We start from the raw sequence: 22,809 nt of genomic DNA on the forward strand, positions 1-22,809 counted from the left end.
TGTCCTGAACTTTTACATAGATTCTGTTTCTGCATGGACATGATTTCTATATTTTTGTGGCAGTCTAAAATTATCTTTTGCTCATCTGGTGCAGAACTGATGAATAACACAGCTTTCATCAGGACCCCGTTTTAGAATCATATACTGCAAGAAAATTTAGTGAATGCATTTACTGCAAGAAAATGTAATAAATGCATCTACTGCAAGAAACCACAATGAAGTGATTAGTTCAGAAAGTTTGCACTTACTTCAGTCAGGAAGCACATGTTTTGTGTAATTGTCTTGTGCATAAAACAGTTTTATTTTTTCACATGTTAATTTTGATGTTCACAGAAAGTAAATTAGTTGTCTGATTTTTACAATATGTGTTTTAAAGACATTAATAACCCTATCTGCATGAAATATTTATAACACATACATTAATGTTGTTATAATATAATCTGACATACCAATATCACTGGTACATCAAAATTGTGACCCACCTGTGGCATCTGAATAAGCAAATAATCATGGGTTCAACAGTTAAATATTACTTGTATGTCTTCCTGATCTGTGATGAAATTAAAATGAGTAATCACTGATCAGTGATGAAATTACACTCAGTAATCACTGATCAGTGATGAAATTACACTCAGTAATCACTGATCAGTGATGAATTTCCACTTAGTAATTATTGATCAGTGATGCATTACCACTTTGCAATAACTGATCAGTAATGAAATTACACTGAGTAATCACTGATCAGTGATGAATTTCCACTCAGTAATTATTGATCAATGATGAATTTCCACTGAGTAATTATTGATCAGTGATGAATTTCCACTTAGCAATCACTGATCAGTAATGTATTTTCACTTAATAATCACTAATCACTGCTGAATTTCAACTTTGTATAATCACTAATCAGTGATCAATTTCCACTTAGTAATGTTATGTATGCTATTATTTGTTAATTTTTTTCAGTATGATTATATATTAAATGTGTAATTGTATTTTGTGCTGCCCTTTGTCCAAAATCAAATTTACTGTGTACCTGAAATGGGGCATTGATTTCAAACAACATAATACATACCTAATATTTCTCTGTGGGTGTGGATTATTTTCAATAGAGGTAAACATTTTTATCTTAATCTGTGTCTAGGACATTGGTATTCCCCCATGAAAAAACCTGGTGTGCCTGAAGTTTGCCATGTTCTTTATTATAATTTTAGTAATAGACCTTATCTTGTGGCCAATTTATAACTTTCTTAAAATGAATGTTTGATCCTCATCCTGATTCTACTTTTTTTGTCTTAGTTTTTTATATAATGTTGTTTACTTGAGAAATTACTTATTTTTGCCCCAACATCCTGAAGCAGAATCTGTCTTATTTTTGTGTTCAGTTTTTCATTTGCATGGAATTAACTATTCAAATTCTTTTTCACCCAAAAATACAAAGTGTTCATCAATAATATTCTTGGACTGGAGCATTAATTAGAATCATAGTGAATCCAGACAAGAACATTTTTGGATTATATTATTGTGATACATCAAAATCATAACTCAGGTCATGGGCACATTACCAAGTTTGAGACTAAAGGCACATCAACACATGCAATATTTGAACTTATTTGGAATACCACTGGAATTAAGTTGGAGCTCTACACATCTGTACTTATGATAAAACCTTTAGGACCATTTTGGGATTAAATTCTTAATATCGTAAGTTCTTTTTAAATTTTCACTTTGTATTCTAGAGAAATAAACTGTTTGTTGAATTTTACAAAACTTGTTGGTTTTCACTTTTTTCTGTTACTTAGTGTAAGACCATAGAGTTGTAACAGTAATAATTGATCACTGATGAATTTGCACACAGCAATTACTTAACAGTGATGAATTTCCACTTAGTAATTACTGATCAGTCATGAATTTCCACTTAGTAACACTGATCATTCTTGAATTCCCACTGGATAATCACTGATCAGTGATGAATTTCCACTTATTAATCACTGATCAATCATGAATTTCCACTTAATAATCACTGATAAAATAAGAATGTGTGAAAAAATATTCATAACTCTTTCTAAATGAATTAAACATGTTAAACTATGTCATGGAAATCTATTTTGATTCCTTGTTTTCTTTTTCTCATGTCACTTGGGCAAACATATGCAGAATTCTGTGGAGTGAGAGAGAAAAGAGAACCTGAGCTGGATGAAAGCCCTGAACTTGAACTTGCACCAAGTAATTTACAAGAACCTGAATCTTTATGATGGTATGTGTACACTTTCCACTGCATTTTTGTAGTATTACATCGGGATACCAATAAAATAATCAGAACAATATGTACAATGCCTGTTTAATCTACATTTTCTAAACAAATAAAACATGTTACATAAATTTCAACAAAATTCCTACAGCATTCTCTCTTTCTCTCTCATAGGAACACAAATACATGGTAAGCTGTGGAGAGAGGGAGAATATCACAATTTGAGCTAGATGAAAACCTTGAGCTTGAACTTGCACTATCATAATAATAATAATAATAATAATAATAATAATAATAATGTACCCTTCAAGAATTCCAAATTCTTATAATGACATGTGTACACTTTCCATAGATTTTTCTAATGTTATACAAACCAATGATATAAATTTGCAAAAGTCTGTCAAAATGAGAATACCATATGGTTAATTCTTTGACAAGGTAGCACACATCTGCTAAAATTTATGTCAAATTTTGTTCTTTTTTATACAAATTTTTAAAAAGGGTCTAAAACAGATGATGTTTAAATATTGAATGACTGAAGGCCTCTCTCCCACTCTCACGGTTGGTCAGCAAGCCTGTCAGCTTTACCAATCTCTCTCTTTCTGGACCTATGTTGGTAAAATTGACAGCCAAACTGACCAAGAGATAGACAGACAGAAAGAGATGAAGGATAAAATGGAATCATATACTCAGTAGCAATGGAAAATCATGCATAATAATAAACTGGAACAGCTGCAATGTTTAAATGGCCTTCTGTTTATTTCCTTTTTGCGTCTTCTAGTCCCACTTATTGAACTTGCTGATGGCTGAATGCTTTCAATGGTTGGGATGCTAGTCATGCAGTACTGTTTGCACAACTATACATTCTTTATTTCAACCAACTTTCGAGTTTAAACCTTAAATATTTATTTTATTTAATTAATCAATAAAAATAGCTAGAAAAAGAAGAAATATAAACAATTTCCAATACGACTGTACTGCAATAGCTGCAGAACATTTTGTAGCAGACTTACACAGTTGGGACATGAAGAGTTAATTTCCTTCATCAATATACCGCTTCTTGATGTCAATTTGCACTCCACTGGACATTTTGGTATATGTATGTGGTACAAATAGAAAATATGTATAGTATGTAGGCTGTATCTTTGAAATACCACTCACTGTTTTAATCATTCAGTAAAAGGAAATTCTGCAGATCTCATTTCTTTTTAATGAAAAATGTATGTATATATATATATATATATATATATATATATATATATATATATATATATATATATATATATACATACACACACACACACATATACATATATAAATTCAAAGTTATGCAACCAACCCAAATTCTGAATATCTACCATCAAAAATGAAACCCAGATAGTTATTATTCTATATTTTCTGCAAGTTGTACATTCAGGAATACCCTATCTCCCACCCACAACTTTACCATGATTTGACAGTTAACTAACAGAAACATACATAATTCTATGAAAAAGACCTGTACCTCAAAACCTGCCTGGGATTGGGATATTAGTGAAAATTTGTTAGGATATACAGTCAGGTAAGATAATTTACATCACCCCATGTTATACAGCATATGTGATATATTATCTGGCCTGGTACATGTATATAACCTAGCATGGAACATTTATATTATCTGACCTGCTATGTGTATATACAAGATTTTGTTTATTAAAAATTTAATCAAAGTTCCATACATGGACAAACTTCAAAATTTACAGGAATATTTTTAAAGAAAAGTTGCTAGAGCTAAATATTTCTTGCAAGTATCATCAAGAGTTTTTGAGATAAAGTCAAACCTGTCCAAATGCTCAGCTTTACGTAGTGGTCACCTGTTCCTGATGACCATTCTAAATTTCCTGAACCAACATTTCCAATATAAAATTCATAAATATATAATGTGCCAGTGTGACAGTTATAATTCTATATTTTCATCTATTTGCCTTTGAATTAAAACTATCTCTAATGGAAATACATTTTTGTGGAGATATATAACTTACATCCCTTTTCATGTGGAGTCATTCAGTTTTTAAAAATGTGCCTGTAAAGGCAAGCAAAGTTTTTTCATTCCACAACCATGACAGGCCTCTCACATAAGCCAACTATCTTTTGATCTCTGCAAGTTGAACAAATGGTTAATCCAGATACTGTTTGAAATATAGACGGGCATTTCTAAGCCTAATTATATAAATTAGCTGAACAAAGAGTCAGTCCTCTGTTCCACAGTGACATGTAAGCAGTCAGTTGATACTGAAATTTGAGTTTTGACATAGTGCACAAAGCAAACTCAGATCAGAGATTTGTTAAGTGTCAATGATTATCTAATTTATTGAATGGATTATGGTGAGCAGGATACATTAATCATGTGTGGAACATAAATATAGAAAAGAAAATCTACTTTTATTTTATGATTTTACTGAATAGTGCGCTAAACAAAATCTGTAATAATAATAATAATAGTAGTAGTAATAATAATAATAATAATAATAATGGTATCTGGTGCATGATATTTGTTCAAAAATGAAGTCTGAAAGGTGAACCACATGCAAAGGTCGCCTATGTACAAAGTTCAGTTTGGCCTTTTCCCATAGGTAGCAGCTATTGACATGTTCAACTGTATTTAACTGAAGCTTCAATAATTTATTCTCACTCTCAGTTTTACAAAGGCAGTGTATTGTTCAAGCTGTTGCAGACCTTTTGTCATGTTATTATAACTAATGAATAATAAATCAAGGTTTCTTTTGACCTGCAACATGTTCTCTTTAGGGCAATACATAAACAACAATAATATTGGATAATTGGAAGCTAGATTAACTAAATTTTACTGGTATTACAGGATTACATTATATAAGTATTTAGACAATAGATAGTTCCCAAATGACGTCATCAGCCACCACATTATTCACTGAATCTCAATATACTTTTACGAAAAGTACATATATAAACAGAACGCAAATCAAGCTTTCTGTTAGTATCAATATTTGTGATTTATAAGTTGACTTTGCTTCAGTATGCCTTGTTAAAAATGGTAAATTTTTGTGATCGCATATAAGAGAAACTGCCAGGTTGCCCATCGTCTAGGTAAAATGGGCAGAATACCGTCAGCTAGTGACCTTATTGGGAAGCATTGATACGTAAACAAAAACAATAATGGATAAATGGAAGTTAGATCAACTTGACTGACATTTCATACTGAATTATATGAAAAAACAATATTGGATACATGGAATTTGGATCGACTAGACAAGACTGTTCTAATGGAATTACACGGCATAAGCATCAGGGTAAAAGAAAATCAGGGTAAAAGAAAAAAGTTAAAATATGCAAGATCTATATGCAATGATATAGTTAAATTTTTCAGAGGCAGCAAAACGACATGCTAATTCCAGTTAAACATGCAAACAGATCCAGGAAAACGATTCTTGATAATAAATGTATTAATGTTCTCTGATCTGGCAACACACATTCATAATGCCAGATGGCATTGGTTTGCAAGTCAGATAGTAAAGCTAATTATGCCTGAGGTATAAAGGAGATGGAGCATAACGATAATCTGTTAAATTTGCATTAATGGTCAACAACATAATAAATAATATCAATTATTTTAAACTAATACAGCACAACCATCCTGTAATGCTCATCTTCCTAAATTATTAGCATCTCATATCAAGCTAGAGTTTAATTATTTCAAGGCCATATTTTCATTTTATCCACAAACAGTTGCCCCTCACTATAAGGCACATCTGTCTAAGGTGTATATGATCAAAGGTCCATTTATATCATGTAATAGAAATTCTGTATAATGCACCCTTTGTATATGGCAACCTTACTGATAGCATGGAAACACTTCATGGCTCGCACGATCATCATTAAAGTGAGGGATGATTTAACATCTCATCTAAAGCCATGTCCCTTACCCAAGCAAAACATATCCATTCCAATGGTCACTGCTTAAGAATGGTTGCACTGTATTTTTATAAAATTTGTACATGTATGATAATCTTATAACACAGAAAAATGGATAAACTTTGAAAAAGTTCAGAGGAAAATTAAGTTTTAAAATACAATTTCATTGGAAATTAAGCTGTGTACCAAGGTAGCAAATTTATATTTATAAATAAAGCCTTTAAATATTCAAATGCAAATTGTTTACATTAAAAATAAATGCAACCTGAATCATATAGATAAACAATTAATATTCTGAATGACCTTCAATAGATTGTTCCCATCATGGTGTTTGGTTACAGCCAAACACTTGCCTCAATATCTAAATGTCAAGAAATGAGATAACTAGCAACTTATGTCAATTCTGAGGATATAAAGTCAGGTCCATTCTAAAAAGTTAAATATTTTGACATCAAGTCTAAAGATCATCGTGTCCTTTTTATCTTAATGGACTAGCTTTGCAGGTCTCCATCTTGAATCAGTCTGGTAGGTGGGGCAATTTCCTAAAGCTACTCTTTTCTTCAGACTCTGTGGACAACTGTGGAACTGGCAGAGGCCGGGATGGCTGTGGTGGTCTCCCAGTATTTAATTCATTTTTGAATGTTACTCCAGAACTGAGATTCAAGTGAATGCTTGTATCACTGAAATTGTTGGCATTTGATTTTTTTAAAACAGGAACTGGTCGAGAATTATTTTCTTCACCAATCACTTTCTTTGTTTGAGCACTACTCTTGGAGACAGATTTATTCACTGTATTTTTTGCTGCCTTGCTACTCACATTTAGTTGTGTTCTGGCAGTCCTCTGAGGTGGATCAAATGGTTTCGGAAGTAACCTAGCAGATGATGTTTTTACGACTGGCGATGATGTCCTTGGTTTATGAACAGATGACAGCAGACTATTGGTAGATCTAACTGACAGCTCAATCTCACTGACAGACTTCACAGATCTGGCTGTCAAGATGGACAAGTTTGCTTCTGAACTTTCTGTTATAATCCTAGAATGACTGGCTAGACTACTGTTGAAGTTTCTGGAGGTCAAGTGTGGATTTTTTACACGTATTTCCAAACAGCAACAAGTGAAAGCTTGGCACTCTGTATTACAGCAATTACAATTAGGTTCCATATCACAGCAGGTTGAAGAATAATCACATCCACATTTACACTTGCAGCACTGCAAATAGGTTGATGCAAAGGTCCCTTAATTCATAACAATTTGTACAAAGGAGTCTACACAATACTAATAGGTTAGAGAAATATTCGTGTATATATATATATATATATATATATATATATATATATATATATATATATATATTATCAATGTTACTTTTCTAAGCTTTAGTTAAAATTCCATAGTAGCTTCTGACTTCATCATCTTTTAATTCCATCTAATGTGAATTCTCTATTTTTCACAAGGAACCAATCTTTATGTATTGAATGATTGCTACATTTTACTGGACTGCTCCGGTGGCCTAGTGGTTAGAGTGTCTGCCTCGGATGCGGGAGGTCGTGGGTTCGGTCCCCGGCCCAGTCATACCAAAGACTTACAAAAATGTTAGTAACAGTTGCCTCACTTGGTGCTCAGCATTAAGAGGTTAGGACTGGTCGGCCTGGTGTCAGAATAATGTGACTGGGTGGGACATCATGCTACATGTCTGCAGCATGATGCCCCAGTGATAGACATCACTATAAACTGTCACACTGCAGACATCATAGCGATATGACTGAAAAATTGTTAAAGCTACATTAAAAATCTAAATCACATCCACCCACCACATTTTATTAAAACCTGAATTATCTCATGAATAAAAATTCCTTCTTTGGAAGCCACAGGACTCCCTATCAATTAAATCCATGAATTTAATTACTGATGACAAAAAAACATTTTATGCAGAACCATGAAAACTGATACCTAAATAAGTAATTAACATTATTTAAAATAACCCTCAATGCCATCACAAACTGAGAAGATATGCTCAACTATGGTGCTATATTTCCAAAATGACACCTTGAATGCCATGACATGGCAGGAAAATGACATCAACTTTGGTGCTATATTAAAAAAATTAACCATTTTTGAAGGACCATTGGTTTTCCAAACTGAAAAGATCCCTGCTTATGACTTAGTACAAAAGAGACTATCACAAAAACAAAAATAAATGATTTGATGTTTATTTGCATTAAACCACAGACTAATTGTCCAAATGAATTCATGTCTATTTGCATTACATTACAGTTGCCCAACTGAACTCAAGTCTATTGGCATCAAACCACAGACCAATTGCCCAAATGAATTCATGTCTATTTTCATTACATTACAGCTGCCCAACTGAACTCAAGTCTATTTGCATCAAACCACAGACCAATTGCTCAAATGAATTCATGTCTATCTGCATTACATTACAGTTGCCCAACTGAACTCATGTCTATTTGCATCAAACCACAAACCAATTGCCCAAATGGATTCATGTCTTTTTGCATTAAATTAAAGTTGTCCATCTGAATTCAAGTCTATCTGCATCAAACCACAGACCAATTGCCCAAATGAATTCATGTCTATTTGCATTAAATTACAGTTGCCCAACTGAACTCATGTCTATTTGCATCAAACCACAGACCAATTGCCCAAATGGATTAATTTCTATGTGCAATAAACTATGGACTATTTGCCCAACTGAATTTGTGTCTATTTGCATTAAACCATAAACTATTTGCACAACTAAAGAGTTGATTATATCCCATGGCAAATTTTGGAATTATACTTTGCATATCCAAATATCCAAAGACAAATTTTGGAGATGTAACTATGCATATCCCAGGACAATTTTTGGAGAATCATGCTTCTATAGCTTACCTATAAATCAAAACAAAAAATACTTATTATATATATATATATATATATATATATATATATATATATATATATATATATATATATATATATATATATATATATATAAGCATATGGTACAGTACACTACAATTTATTTTGCTGTAATAATTTTTTTTAAAAAATCACAGCACTCAAAGCAAAATCACAATGCAGTAGTATCTGAAATCATAAAATACATATGTACATGTAGATTGATACGTATAGTTTTGAAAAAGACTAAGTTCACAAGAATGAATGAAATGAAAAGTTTTGAAAAAAGCAAAAAGAAGTACTTTTTAACAAAAATACATGGAGCAGCTTTATAAGTCTTCAAAACAAACACTTGAATATCATATACTGAGTACATGTTTACGTGTACAAGAATCATGCCTGCTTTGCCACTAATCTACTAGCTATTGTAGTGGTATTTTCATGCCTGCTTTGCCACTAATCTACTAGCTATTGTAGTAGTATTTTCAAGTAGCTACAACCTCTTCAACATCTATAGAAAACCTCTTGGTAACAACACACAAATGAAGTAATATTCCTGGCATGGAATAAAAGAAAAATTTAATGTAACAGGGAACTTTACACACTAGTAATAATGTATGTCCAGCAGAATATAATGTAACAGGGAACATTACACAGTAGTAAAATGTATGTCCAGCAGAATATAATGTTACAGGGAACTTTACACACTAGTAATAATGTATATCCAGCAGAATATAATGTTACAGGGAACTTTACACAGTAGTAACAATTTATGTCCAACAGAATATAATGTAACAGGGAACATTACACACTAGTAATAATGTATGACCAGCAGAATATAATGTAACAGGGAACTTTACACACTAGTAATAATGTATGTCCAGCAGAATATAATGTAACAGGGAACTTTACACACTAGTAATAATGTATGTCCAGCAGAATATAATGTAACAGGGAACTTAACACAGTAGTAATAATGTATGTCCAGCAGAATATAATGTTACAGGGAACTTTACACACTAGTAATAATGTATGTCCAGCAGAATATAATGTAACAGGGAACTTTACACAGTAGTAATAATGTATGTCCAGCAGAATATAATGTTACAGGGAACTTTACACAGTAGTAATAATGTATGTCCAGCAGAATATAATGTAACAGGGAACTTTACACACTAGTAATAATGTATGTCCAGCAGAATATAATGTAACAGGGAACTTAACACAGTAGTAATAATGTATGTCCAGCAGAATATAATGTTACAGGGAACTTTACACACTAGTAATAATGTATGTCCAGCAGAATATAATGTAACAGGGAACTTTACACAGTAGTAATAATGTATGTCCAGCAGAATATAATGTTACAGGGAACTTTACACACTAGTAATAATGTATGTCCAGCAGAATATAATGTAACAGGGAACTTTACACAGTAGTAATAATGTATGTCCAGCAGAATATAATGTTACAGGGAACTTGACACACTAGTAATAATGTATGTCCAGCAGAATATAATGTAACAGGGAACTTTACACAGTAGTAATAATGTATGTCCAGCAGAATATAATGTAACAGAGATCACAGCAGTAATATCTGTCCAACAGAAAACATAAAATAAAATACTACTAATAATAAAATATTATTTTCTAACAATATTTCTTTCTAAAAACCTACAAGTTACATGTATTTAAATAAAAAAGACTTATGATTTAAGAACAACAATATATTCCTTGAGAAATCTTTGTGATGGTACTTGTATTATAAGATTTACCATATATATTAAATTATTAGTTGGGTTCGATTGCAAAAAACACTGACCCTGATCTGCTGTCATAAAATGCAAGTAGCAGAAAAGGGTCTATGTTATTTGTTGTACTGATTAATCCTACAAAACTAAAGACCCAGATGTATCAGTATATGATGTGTTGACAGATCTGGGTCAATGCAAACTCGCTGTTGGATTTGACTTACCCTGGAGTAGTGATGTTATTAGATATGTCAAAACGTAGAGACGATTCAGACATATAATATGACTGAACAGCGCATACATGTATGTTGCAAGTATATGCAGTACTTTCTGAACAAGTCTAATGGAAACTGTATCATTTGGAAAACTGTATGAAGATTACCATAGTCCATACCTGATGATAAGACAATCACTTAGTACTTCAGTTTTGAAGCAAATTATTATTTATATAAGCCCTGCCCTGTGACAAGTCCATTAGTCACATATGTCAGAATTGTACAAGTCCAGGAGTCCCATACATCAGAATTGTACCAGACAAGTCCAGTAGTCTCATATGTCAGAAATGTACAAGTCCAGAAGTCCTATATGTCAGAATTGTACCAGACAAGTCCAGTAGTTTAATGTCAGAATTGTACCAGACAAGTCCAGTAGTCTCATATGTCAGAACTGTACCAGACAAGTCCAGTAGTCTCATATGTCAGAATTGTACCAGACAAGTCCAGTAGTCCCATGTCAGAATTGTTTAAGTCCAGAAGTCCCATACATCAGAATTGTACTAGACAAGTCCAGTAGTCCCATATGTCAGAATTGTACCAGACAAGTCCAGTAGTCCCATATGTCAAAACTGTCCAACAGAGGTCACTTGTGCTTATCAAAGAAACAATTCCCCTGTATACATGTATGTGCACTACTGTTTCACATTTTAGAAAAGCAGGAGTTTAAGTGCAAGTCACACAGGTCATACAGGCATTCAACACCAACTATTTCAGTAATGGGTGTAATATTTTAGAATTTAATTCTACATAACTTCAAGTGGCAAGCATTCACTTCATTTGAATTCTTATACATCTACATTCCTTTGGAAGGTTATTATTTAGATGGCCCAAAAATTGTATAAGGCAAAATCAATGTTAAAGTATATAGACATTTTTGGACAAAATGAATCTATAGGTTGATCCAATACAACCTAGATTGAATGTAGCGTGCTGTGATATCACGATGAAAGCTATGCATATTGATAAACAATATCGTACTACAATATATTGTGATGATTCCACTTGATGCACTCTTTTCTTGACAATAGTCTAGTACATGGCTACCATTGTAAAAGACAACAGAGATCGATAATTTTCACCTGGAAGTTTCTTAATGACAGTTAAGGTGCTGAGCATTCAATAACCAGGATTGAATAGATTTTGGTTAAAGAGAATCAGTGTTAAATTTTAAAAGAACAATTTATATTTAATTTAAAATGAGTAAACTTGCATACATGACCCATGTGACTATTACTATATTTCTTTACATTTGCTAGTCACTTCTCTATTAAGAAATTTTCATTAGAAGCTGATTCACTATCAATTTTCATTTAATATATCTAGAGAGAATTGGTGTAGACACCAGCAGACAGTGGTAAATTTAGTTAGCCTAGAGTTGTTCCAAATACTTCAGTAAAATGTTAGCAAGTATAATGTAAAAAACAAGACTGTAACAAAAATATTGTCAGTAACTGTTTAAAATAATAAAAAACCATGGTAGGAAAGTTTCTTTTATTATAAAGCCTACATTTAACTTGCTTAGCATGTGAAATCTATCTGGTGGAGCAGTTATATGTTTTTGTAGGTGTAACAATTTATTTAGATGTAACAGCATCGTGATATTTTCTGGTATAATATCTTGCACCAGTCTGAATACTACTGCCAGATTAAATATCCCAATACCTACTGCATTGTGAGTCTGGGAAAACAATGATGCAGTAGTACTTGAAGTTGATACCATGATTTAACTTGAACAAAAGAGGAGGAAACAAAGATAAATATGGTACATTGTTTAATGCCTCTTCAACATGAAATGTGACATCATTTTCTTCTTTTCAACTAGCAAATTTGCTAGGTTTTACTAAGACTGGTTCCACCCAGTCTTCTAGTTAAGACTGGTTCCATCCAATTTGCTAGTTTTTAATAAGACTGGTTCCACCCAATCTGACAGTTGTTACTAAGACTGGTTGCACTCTGTCTTTTAGTTTCTACTAAGATTGGTTCCATCCAATATGCTAGTTTTTGCTAAGACTGGTTCCCATAATCAGAGGGATACAGAAGCTGTTAGTCCTAATGACAAAAAGCAACATTTTGGTGGGTTGTATATGGTTATGTGAGATGACAAATTACATTTTGACCATTGCTATTGAGTATTGTTTTCATATTTAATTACAAATTCATGCATGACAGATATATGTAATTCATTGATTTAATGCCAGCAAAAAGAACAAGTTCCAATTTCATAATTACTTTACGGAGACCAAAATGGCAGAAATGCCTAATTATGGACCCATTATCTATACCTGATGGTCCCCATCAGCAGTTGTTTTATTCTAGAACTAAAAACAATAACAAAAGTTTGTCTGAATGTGGCACAAACATTTTGATAGCAGGATTTCATGAATTTATAGGCATGGGAATCAATCTTCAACAGATATCTTGTAAATAATGATAAATTTTATCATGATACAAATTGTATCATCACCCTTATTCTGCAACACATATTGTATCATCACACTTGTATCATTACTGACTTTGATACAATAAATAAATAAATGGGAATAATTACTTACTTGATACATTATAGTGAAGGGAATGATTTATTGACTTAGATAACATTACAATGATTGGAATGATTTACTGACTTTGATAAGTACAATGATCAGAATGATTTACTGACCTGATACATTACAGTGCTGGGAATGATTTACTGACCTTGATACATTGCAGTGATGGGAATGATTTACTGACTTGATACATTACATTTATAGGAATGATTTACTGACTTGATACATTACATTTATAGGAATGATTTACTGACTTGATACATAACAGTGATGGGAATGATTTACTGACTTGATACATTACATTTAAAGGAATGATTTACTGACTCGATACATTACAGTGATGGGAATGATTTACTGACTTGATACATAACAGTAATGGGAATGATTTACTGACTTGATACATTACATTGATGGGAATGATTACTGACTTTGATACATTGCAGTAATGGGAATGATTTACTGACTTGATACATAACAGTGATGGGAATGATTTACTGACTAGACACATAACAGTGATGGGAATGATTTACTGACTTGATACATAACAGTAATGGGAATGATTTACTGACTTGATACATTACATTTATAGGAATGATTTACTGACTTGATACATTACATTTATAGAAATGATTTACTGACTTGATACATTACAGGGATGGGAATGATTTACTGACTTGATACATAACAGTGATGGGAATGATTTACTGACTAGACACATAACAGTGCTGGGAATGATTTATTGACTAGATACATAACAGTGATGGGAATGATTTACTGACTTTATACATTGCAGTGATGGGAATGATTCACCAACTTGATACATTACAGTGATGGAAATGATTTACTGACTAGATACATTACAATGATCAGAATGATTTACTGACTAGATACATTACAGTGATGGGAATGATTTAATGACTTGGATACATTACAATGATCAGAATGATTTACTGACTTGATACATTACAGTGCTGGGAATGATTTACTGACTTGATACATTACAGTGATGGGAATGATTTACTGACTTGGATACATTACAATGATCAGAATGATTTACTGACTTGATACATTCCAATGATCAGAATGATTTACTGACTTGATACACTGCAGTGATGGGAATGATTTACTGACTAGATACATTACAGTGATGGGAATGATTTACTGACTTGATACATTACAATGATCAGAATGATTTACTGACTTGATACAATCCAATGATCAGTATGATTTACTGACTTGATACATTACAGTGATGGGAATGATTTACTGACTTGATACAGAACAATAATAAAAATGATTTACTGACAGTACAATGATGGGTATAGTTTAATGACTCTGACACAGTACAATGATGGGAATAATTTAATTACTTTGACACATTACAATGATGGAAATAATTTAGTGACTTTTATAAAGTACAATGATGGGAATAACTTAATGACTGACAAAGTACGATGATGGGAATAGTTTAATACTTTGACACAGTACAATGATGGGAATAATTTACTGACTTTGACAAAGTACAACAATGGGAATAATTTACTGACACTGATGCAGTACAATGATGGGAATAATTTAATGTCTTTGACACAGTACAATGATGGGAATAATTTAATGACTCTGACACAGTACAGTGATGGGAATAATTTACTGACACTGATGCAGTACAATGATGGGAATAATTTAATGACTTCGATAAAACATAATGATGGAAATGATTTACTGAATATCTGTCAAATCTTAACAGTTTATCCACCATATTAGTTAATCTGATAGTTCTAATGTGAAGGCATACTGCCCCAAAATACAAAATTTCTAACATCATAAGACCCAAGAGTAGGAGGGGGCTTAATATGCGTCAAAGACAAGTCAATCAATATTTGTCAAATTTTGTTAAAAAAATACTGACAGACTCACCATTAAGGATGTGCTTATTGATATCAGTATGGTAAATGTTGTGTATTTTCTACCATTCTGTTCACTGCAATTGAGGAAACCTTATTAAAAGGCAATTTTTGTAACTGCAGAAGGGATGCCCTGACAAATGATGGAGATTAGTATATTTGAAACTCCATTCTAACTGGATGTGCAAATCTTTTAAAGTACAAGCAATATCTTAATTAGCTATAGCTAGATTTAAGTGCAAAGCATGCAGAGTAAGTCAAAGCATTTTACATACACTTGTTACTATTCCAAAGTGAAGAGGTTACAATTAGCAAACTCTGCAGGATGTGTGTGAAAGCACTACACGCTACCCAAAGCCAGGAGGTTACTATGAAAACACACTAATGAGACAGCATACTTACTGAAATGATGTGACATACATGACTACGTATCATACAACAGACACTATGACACAGCTCCCCCTGTGTCACTGAAGCACTGTGATGACAAAGGAAAATCAAAGTAATATCTTTTAGCACAGTACTCACATACCTGTGTTATTTAACACATATTTTTAATATACGATTTCAGTAAAGACAAAAATAAAGGTATTAACATACCAGTAATCAATTCAATACAGTAACAAACCAAAATATGCATCTATGTCCATAACTCAGAATTCATAGCTCGACTAATTGACCTTTACATATAGGTACAAACTAAACATGAAACTCTACCCACCACAAAACACCAACATACTGTGAAGGGCAGCTATAATACAAGGATTTCCATACATTGAAGTACCATACTGTGAAAGGTAGCCACTAAAAAAGGATTTCAATACATGCCGAATTTAAGTGAAGAAGAGTTTTTATTAATTTAAGTCCCAAAGAAAGAACACATTTAATTTGTCAATATCATGGAACATTATGTTTGAGGATATTTTGAACAGAAGCCCTCGCAAAATGAAGATAAATGTATAAATGTACAAGTAAGCTGCAAAAACTCTCTTATGCACAAAGAACACGCATTTGTTAAATTTTGTCTGATTGACAAATGTTCTCGATGAGCAATAAACAAAATGACTATACACAAGTTACAAGTATTTAGAAGTCAAGTAAGTCCTAAGACCATGGAAAAATTTTGTTATCAGAACTTAGCCAAAAGATCTTTTTTAAACTCCAGATTCAAAATCAGAACAACTCTGTACCAAAAAGAATAATATAGCAACCAAAGGCACATAGCCAAAAGACTATTTTTTAAACACCAGATTCAAAATTTGAACAAATTTTGTATCAAACAGAACAGTATAGCAACCATAGACACATCTGCATTTACCTCATTTTATTTCCTAGTAAACCATAGATGACTCAATAAAACTTCTAGGACATGATACAAATCAACTATTAAACTGTTAAGAAATAAGAGTTTTATGCTGTTTACTGAAAATTATAACACAGAGCTGAAAGAGGTTAATTTTCCATTTGCAATTTCTTAGTACTTCATTAAAGTGTGAATGGTCACAGATAGAAGCTTCTTAACTCTTATTCTTTATGGCAATAAACAAGAACCAAAGAATTCAAAGATTAACAGTGAAGAAATTTCAAACAGCATTTAAAAGTCATTTTTGGGTTCAAGTGAGATATTTTCCTACCTTAGCACAACATGGGTCTTCCCCTGGAGCAGCACAACACTGGCAGAGGAGTATATCAGCACAGGTTACATGCTGGTGGTAGAGAAAGAGACAGTGAAAGAAATGAGTGTTTGATTGATTATGGTAACCTAATAACAAGAGTACCATATATGACACATTATATGGCTACTCTGGGGTCTCAATGACCTGGTTCTTTGGTTGTATTGTACTAATGTTGCTGTAGGAAAAAACCCATTATTTTCTCATTAGACTTACAATGACCTTCACTCTAATCTTAATGCCAGAATCTTAAGCTGCTTTTATTACCCTAACTGCAAGCTATGCACAAAGTTTGGTTTAAAAAAACTACACTAGAATAAAAGGCAATTTTCAAAACCAGTTTTTTCTTTGAGCCACAATGACCTTGACCTTTGATATTTTTTACACCAAAATCAATAGACCTCATCCATAACATAAGGTCTTCATAAACTTTGGTCAACATGTATGCTCTAAAACTAAAGTTATTATGCAATTATTTGTCTTTTTTTTCAGTCACAGCAGTGAACTTGACCTTTAACCATTTTATTATAAAATTAGAAGGCTTCTTCCTCCTTCCAAGTGCAAGCCATTCACAAAACTTAGTCCTGGTCTGTGATATGGAACTCAAGTTAATATACATGAATCAACTTTCCTCTCTCAGCCATGGTGACATTGACATTTGACCCCCAAATGAACAAGGTTCTTTTCTACCCATTATGCAAGTCATCAAAAACCTTTGGTGAATATGGTTTGGTGTTTTAGAGTACAGCAACAAAAACCGCTTATTTAATGCTGAGGCAACTGGATCATAGTGCCTTGCCCAAGGATACATCATGGGTGCCAACCCAGGTTGATCCACTTCGTAGAATGGGAACTTGCACCTTTTTATAGTGAATCCAGCACAATAACAACAGACTAAAGGTACTTTGGCACCCAAATGTTAGTTGGTCAAGAAATTGCATTTTTGTGCAGAAATGATATTCTTTTTTCAGTCACTAGACTTGACCTTTGGCATATTGACCCTACAACTGATAGGCTTCTTCCTTACCCAAAGTGCAAGCTATCCACAATGTATGGTCCAGGCATGACATGTTGAACTAATGTTATTGAGCAGAAACCATTTTTCTTCTAATACAATGACCTTTCACCTTTTAACCCCAACATCAATAGGTTAGTTTTACTCCAAGTGCAAGTATGTGATGAAGAACTAATCTTAGTGTACAGAAACCATTTTCTTCTTTCAGTCAATATGATTCTGACCACTGGCATTTTTACCCCAAATCAACAGACTTCTCCCTTACCTCAAGTGTGTGTGAGCTATCCACAAAGCTTGCTGAAGGTAGATTTGTAAAACTGAAGTTATTGTGCAGAAAATGAAATGTTAACAGGCAGATGAGCAGATGGATGTACAGACAGGCAGGGTAGTATAATCATATGCTCTGCAAAAGTGGTAGATGTACAAAAGGATAAACCAATGATTTGCAAATTCATAAATCTTATGGCTGCAAACCTTCAGTCCATATTTGATTTTAATGATCTTGTATCAAAGTAACCAGCTATAACAGAGCTCCTAGCAGCCTTTATATGAACTAGGAAAACCCAAGTTAATGAATAGTAGATGACAACAAACTAGCTCAACTAGACCAAACAGTTAAACATTACTGTTGGGTAAGTAAAATTTCATGCAAGTATTCCAGGCTTTTAATTAAAAAATATAACTTTTGAGATCATTATCCCAATATTATCCTTGCAAGGCTCTTTGGTCAAAATTGGAAATTGTAGATTCAATTTTGTATTAATAAAAGAACACCAGGTTCGATGTAACTTAAATCAATTGTTAATTTCTATAGCGTTGCCTTTTGAATAATGCATATACTAACATCATTTCTTTTACATCAAGCTGTTTTATTTCCTGCCACTGTTATATTAATCTAAAAAAAAAACATGCTAGATAAATGAACCATCAGCTTCCATATACAGTAATTTGTTGCATATACATGTATTTGTAATAAGCCCATCCCTTAACTTTTGACAAATATATTACAGCGGACCCATAATCTTATCATGAAAAAAAAAAGCAATTTGCAGATATGACCTTCCAGAGCAAACTGTTTCCTGGGTTGGGACAAAAATATTTTTCCAATGATAATATGCACAAACAAGACAATAAAAACACTACACATAAGATACATATAAGATACATAAAATGTCAGAAAGAAGCAAGAAGGCATACTACAATATATGTGTTTTTCTTGACATACTACAATGTATGTTTTTTTCTTGGCATACTACAATGTGTTTTTCTTGGCATACTACAAAGTATGTGTTTCTTGGCATACTTCAGTGTATGTGTTTTTCTTGGCATACTACAATGTATGTGTTTCTTGGCATACTACAATGTATGTGTTTTTCTTGGCATACTACAATGTATGTGTTTCTTGGTACACTGCAATGTATGTGTTTCTTGGCATACTACAATGTATGTGTTTTTCTTGGTACACTGCAATGTATGTGTTTCTTGGCATAATACAATGTATGTTTTTCTTGGTACACTGCAATGTATGTGTTTCTTGGCATACTACAATGTATGTGTTTGTCTTGGTACACTGCAATGTATGTGTTTCTTGGCATACTACAATGCATGTTTCTTGGTATACTACAATGTATGTGTTTTTCTTGGCATACTACAATATATGTGTTTTTCTTGGTACACTGCAATGTATGTGTTTCTTGGCATACTACAATGTATGTGTTTTTCTTGGCATACTACAATATATGTGTTTTTCTTGGTACACTGTAATGTATGTGTTTCTTGGCATACTACAATGTATGTGTTTCTTGGCATACTACAATGTATGTGTTTTTCTTGGCATACTACAATGTATGTGTTTTTCTTGGCATACTACAATGTATGTGTTTCTTGGTACACTGCAATGTATGTGTTTCTTGGCATACTACAATGTATGTGTTTTTCTTGGTACACTGCAATGTATGTGTTTCTTGGCATACTACAATGTATGTGTTTGTCTTGGTACACTGCAATGTATGTGTTTCTTGGCATACTACAATGTATGTTTCTTGGCATACTACAATGTATGTGTTTTTCTTGGCATACTACAATATATGTGTTTTTCTTGGTACACTGCAATGTATGTGTTTCTTGGCATACTACAATGTATGTGTTTTTCTTGGCATACTACAATATATGTGTTTTTCTTGGTACACTGTAATGTATGTGTTTCTTGGCATACTACAATGTATGTGTTTCTTGGCATACTACAATGTCTGTGTTTTTCTTGGCATACTACAATGTATGTGTTTTTCTTGGCATACTACAATGTATGTGTTTCTTGGTACACTGCAATGTATGTGTTTCTTGGCATACTACAATGTATGTGTTTTTCTTGGTACACTGCAATGTATGTGTTTCTTGGCATACTACAATGTATGTTTTTCTTGGTACACTGTAATGTATGTGTTTCTTGGCATACTACAATGTATGTGTTTGTCTTGGTACACTGCAATGTATGTGTTTCTTGGCATACTACAAGGTATGTTTCTTGGCATACTACAATGTATGTGTTTCTTGGCATACTACAATGTATGTTTTTCTTGGTACACTGCAATGTATGTGTTTCTTGGCATACTACAATGTATGTTTCTTGGCATACTACAATGTATGTGTTTTTCTTGGCATACTACAATATATGTGTTTTTCTTAAAAACTAAGCTATGCCAACAAATTTTAGAAGTCTAGTAGGGTATAGAAAGGATTCCATGGTGTATCATCAAGTTGAGACACAACACATCTACAACAAACTTCCTAAATGTACTTAATAAAATGGTTGGCATACTACAGTGTGTGTGTTTCTTGGCATACTACAATGTATGTGTTTTTCTTTGCATACTACAATGTATGTGTGTTTCTTTGCATACTACAATGTATATGTTTTTCTTTGCATACTAAAATGTATGTGTTTCTTGTCACACTACAATGTATGTGTTTCTTGGCATACTACAATGTGTGTTTTTCTTGGCATACTACAATATATTTTTTTTTGGCATACTGCAATGTATGTGTTTCTTGGCATACTACAATGTATTTGTTTTTCTTAGCATATTACAATGTGTTTCTTCGCATACTACAATGTATGTGTTTTTTTGGCATACTGCAATGTATGTGTTTCTTAGCATACTTCTGTGTATGTTTTTCTTGGCATACTACAATGTATGTGTTTTTCTTGGCATATTACAATGTGTTTTTCTTGGCATACTACAATGTATGTGTTTCTTGGCATACTACAATGTATGTGTCTTTCTTGGCATACTACAATGTATGTGTTTTTCTTGGCATACTACAATATATGTGTTTTTCTTGGCATACTACAACGTATGTGTTTCTTGGCATACTACAATGTACGTGTTTTTCTTAAAATCTAAGCTATGCCAACAAATTTTAGAGATTCAATGGTGTATCATCAAGTTACGACATGACACATCTACAACAAACTTCCTAAATTTACTTACTAAATTGGTTAGTATTAACAGGTAGTAATGGTGATAGTTAGGGAAACAAGAATCTATCTGTGGGACTGTGTATCTACCAACTGAAAAGAATATCCAGGAATCCAAGATAAGACTGTTTGTTCCTTTTACCTGCTGAGCATTAAAATCATCTCTCACATTCTTCAGAGACTCTAATGTATCCATTTGGTGATGAAAAGATTTTTCTTACTTCAGTTAACGTGTTCACAAGATACCTGTTCAGTGATGGGCAAAATTATCTATCAACTGACCAATGAGCTAAAACATCACATCATGGACAGAAAAGCAACTCGTCACTTTTATTTTCAGGATGTATCCATGTCATAGGTTTGGACAGATCTAAAATATTTCTGAGAAAGAAAAAAAAACCCCAACAAACAGTTATTTATGTGGCATTATTCAAGGAATTCATCCGATATATCCACAAAACAAAATTCAGACTTATAAGAGATATCTTGCTCAGAAGCCCAAACAGCTGAAAACCCTGAGTAGTCATGACCTTTGACCTTAAAATCAACATCAGAGTGCTAACTATCAACCGGTTCATTGGAATACAGATAAATACAAAGTTTAGTCAAAATTCAGTTGTATATGTACAATTTACTGTATGCATAAACTTGCTGTGGTACAAAGTTAAGTGCATTGACCAATGAGTTGACTCCCAGGTAAATTTAGATCTGGCTCTGAAAACTTGCAAGAAGTGTTTGATTTAACACTAAACTGTAATGCCATCAGTTATACAAGCAGAGTAGAGATAACAAGATTTTCAAGATGGCACGACTAAACACAATTTCCTTGAGAGACCATCTTTATTTTTGGCAGAAGCTGTGGTCTTTCAGGACAGGATCTAATGTAGTGAGAAGTGCTTCAATGAAAACCATATCAATATGACCATTCTGCAAAGAGGAGATGTGATAACAAGATTTTCAAGACGGCTGCCATGTCAATATGACCATTCCTTCAAGAGGAGTTATGATACCAAGATTTTCAAGATGGCTGCCATGTCAATATGACCATTCCTTCAAGAGCAGTCGTGACAACAAGATTTTCAAGAGGATCA

At 32.9% G+C, this 22,809-nt stretch overlaps 1 protein-coding gene across 4 annotated transcripts in view; it reads right to left on the minus strand.

The window, feature by feature from the left end:
* Positions 1-22,809, minus strand: part of LOC149775160 (uncharacterized) — a 45,836-nt gene that overhangs the window by 10,073 nt on the left and 12,954 nt on the right. For 2 of the 4 annotated variants that reach the window (XM_089944346.1, XM_089944345.1), the window contains exon 5: positions 4,895-7,385. In XM_089944346.1, coding sequence (XP_089800472.1) covers positions 6,693-7,385 — 693 coding nt within the window. In that variant the 3' untranslated portion in view covers positions 4,895-6,692. Of the gene's footprint in view, positions 1-4,894; positions 7,386-15,954; positions 16,031-17,186; positions 17,259-22,809 lie in introns of those variants that run through there. The other 2 variants (XM_089944347.1, XM_089944348.1) reach the window with 2 other exon arrangements.

The sequence above is a fragment of the Sinohyriopsis cumingii genome, chromosome 19 (assembly GCF_028554795.1).
Source record: "Sinohyriopsis cumingii isolate HCF-2022 chromosome 19, ASM2855479v2, whole genome shotgun sequence".
NCBI lineage: Eukaryota > Metazoa > Mollusca > Bivalvia > Unionida > Unionidae > Sinohyriopsis > Sinohyriopsis cumingii.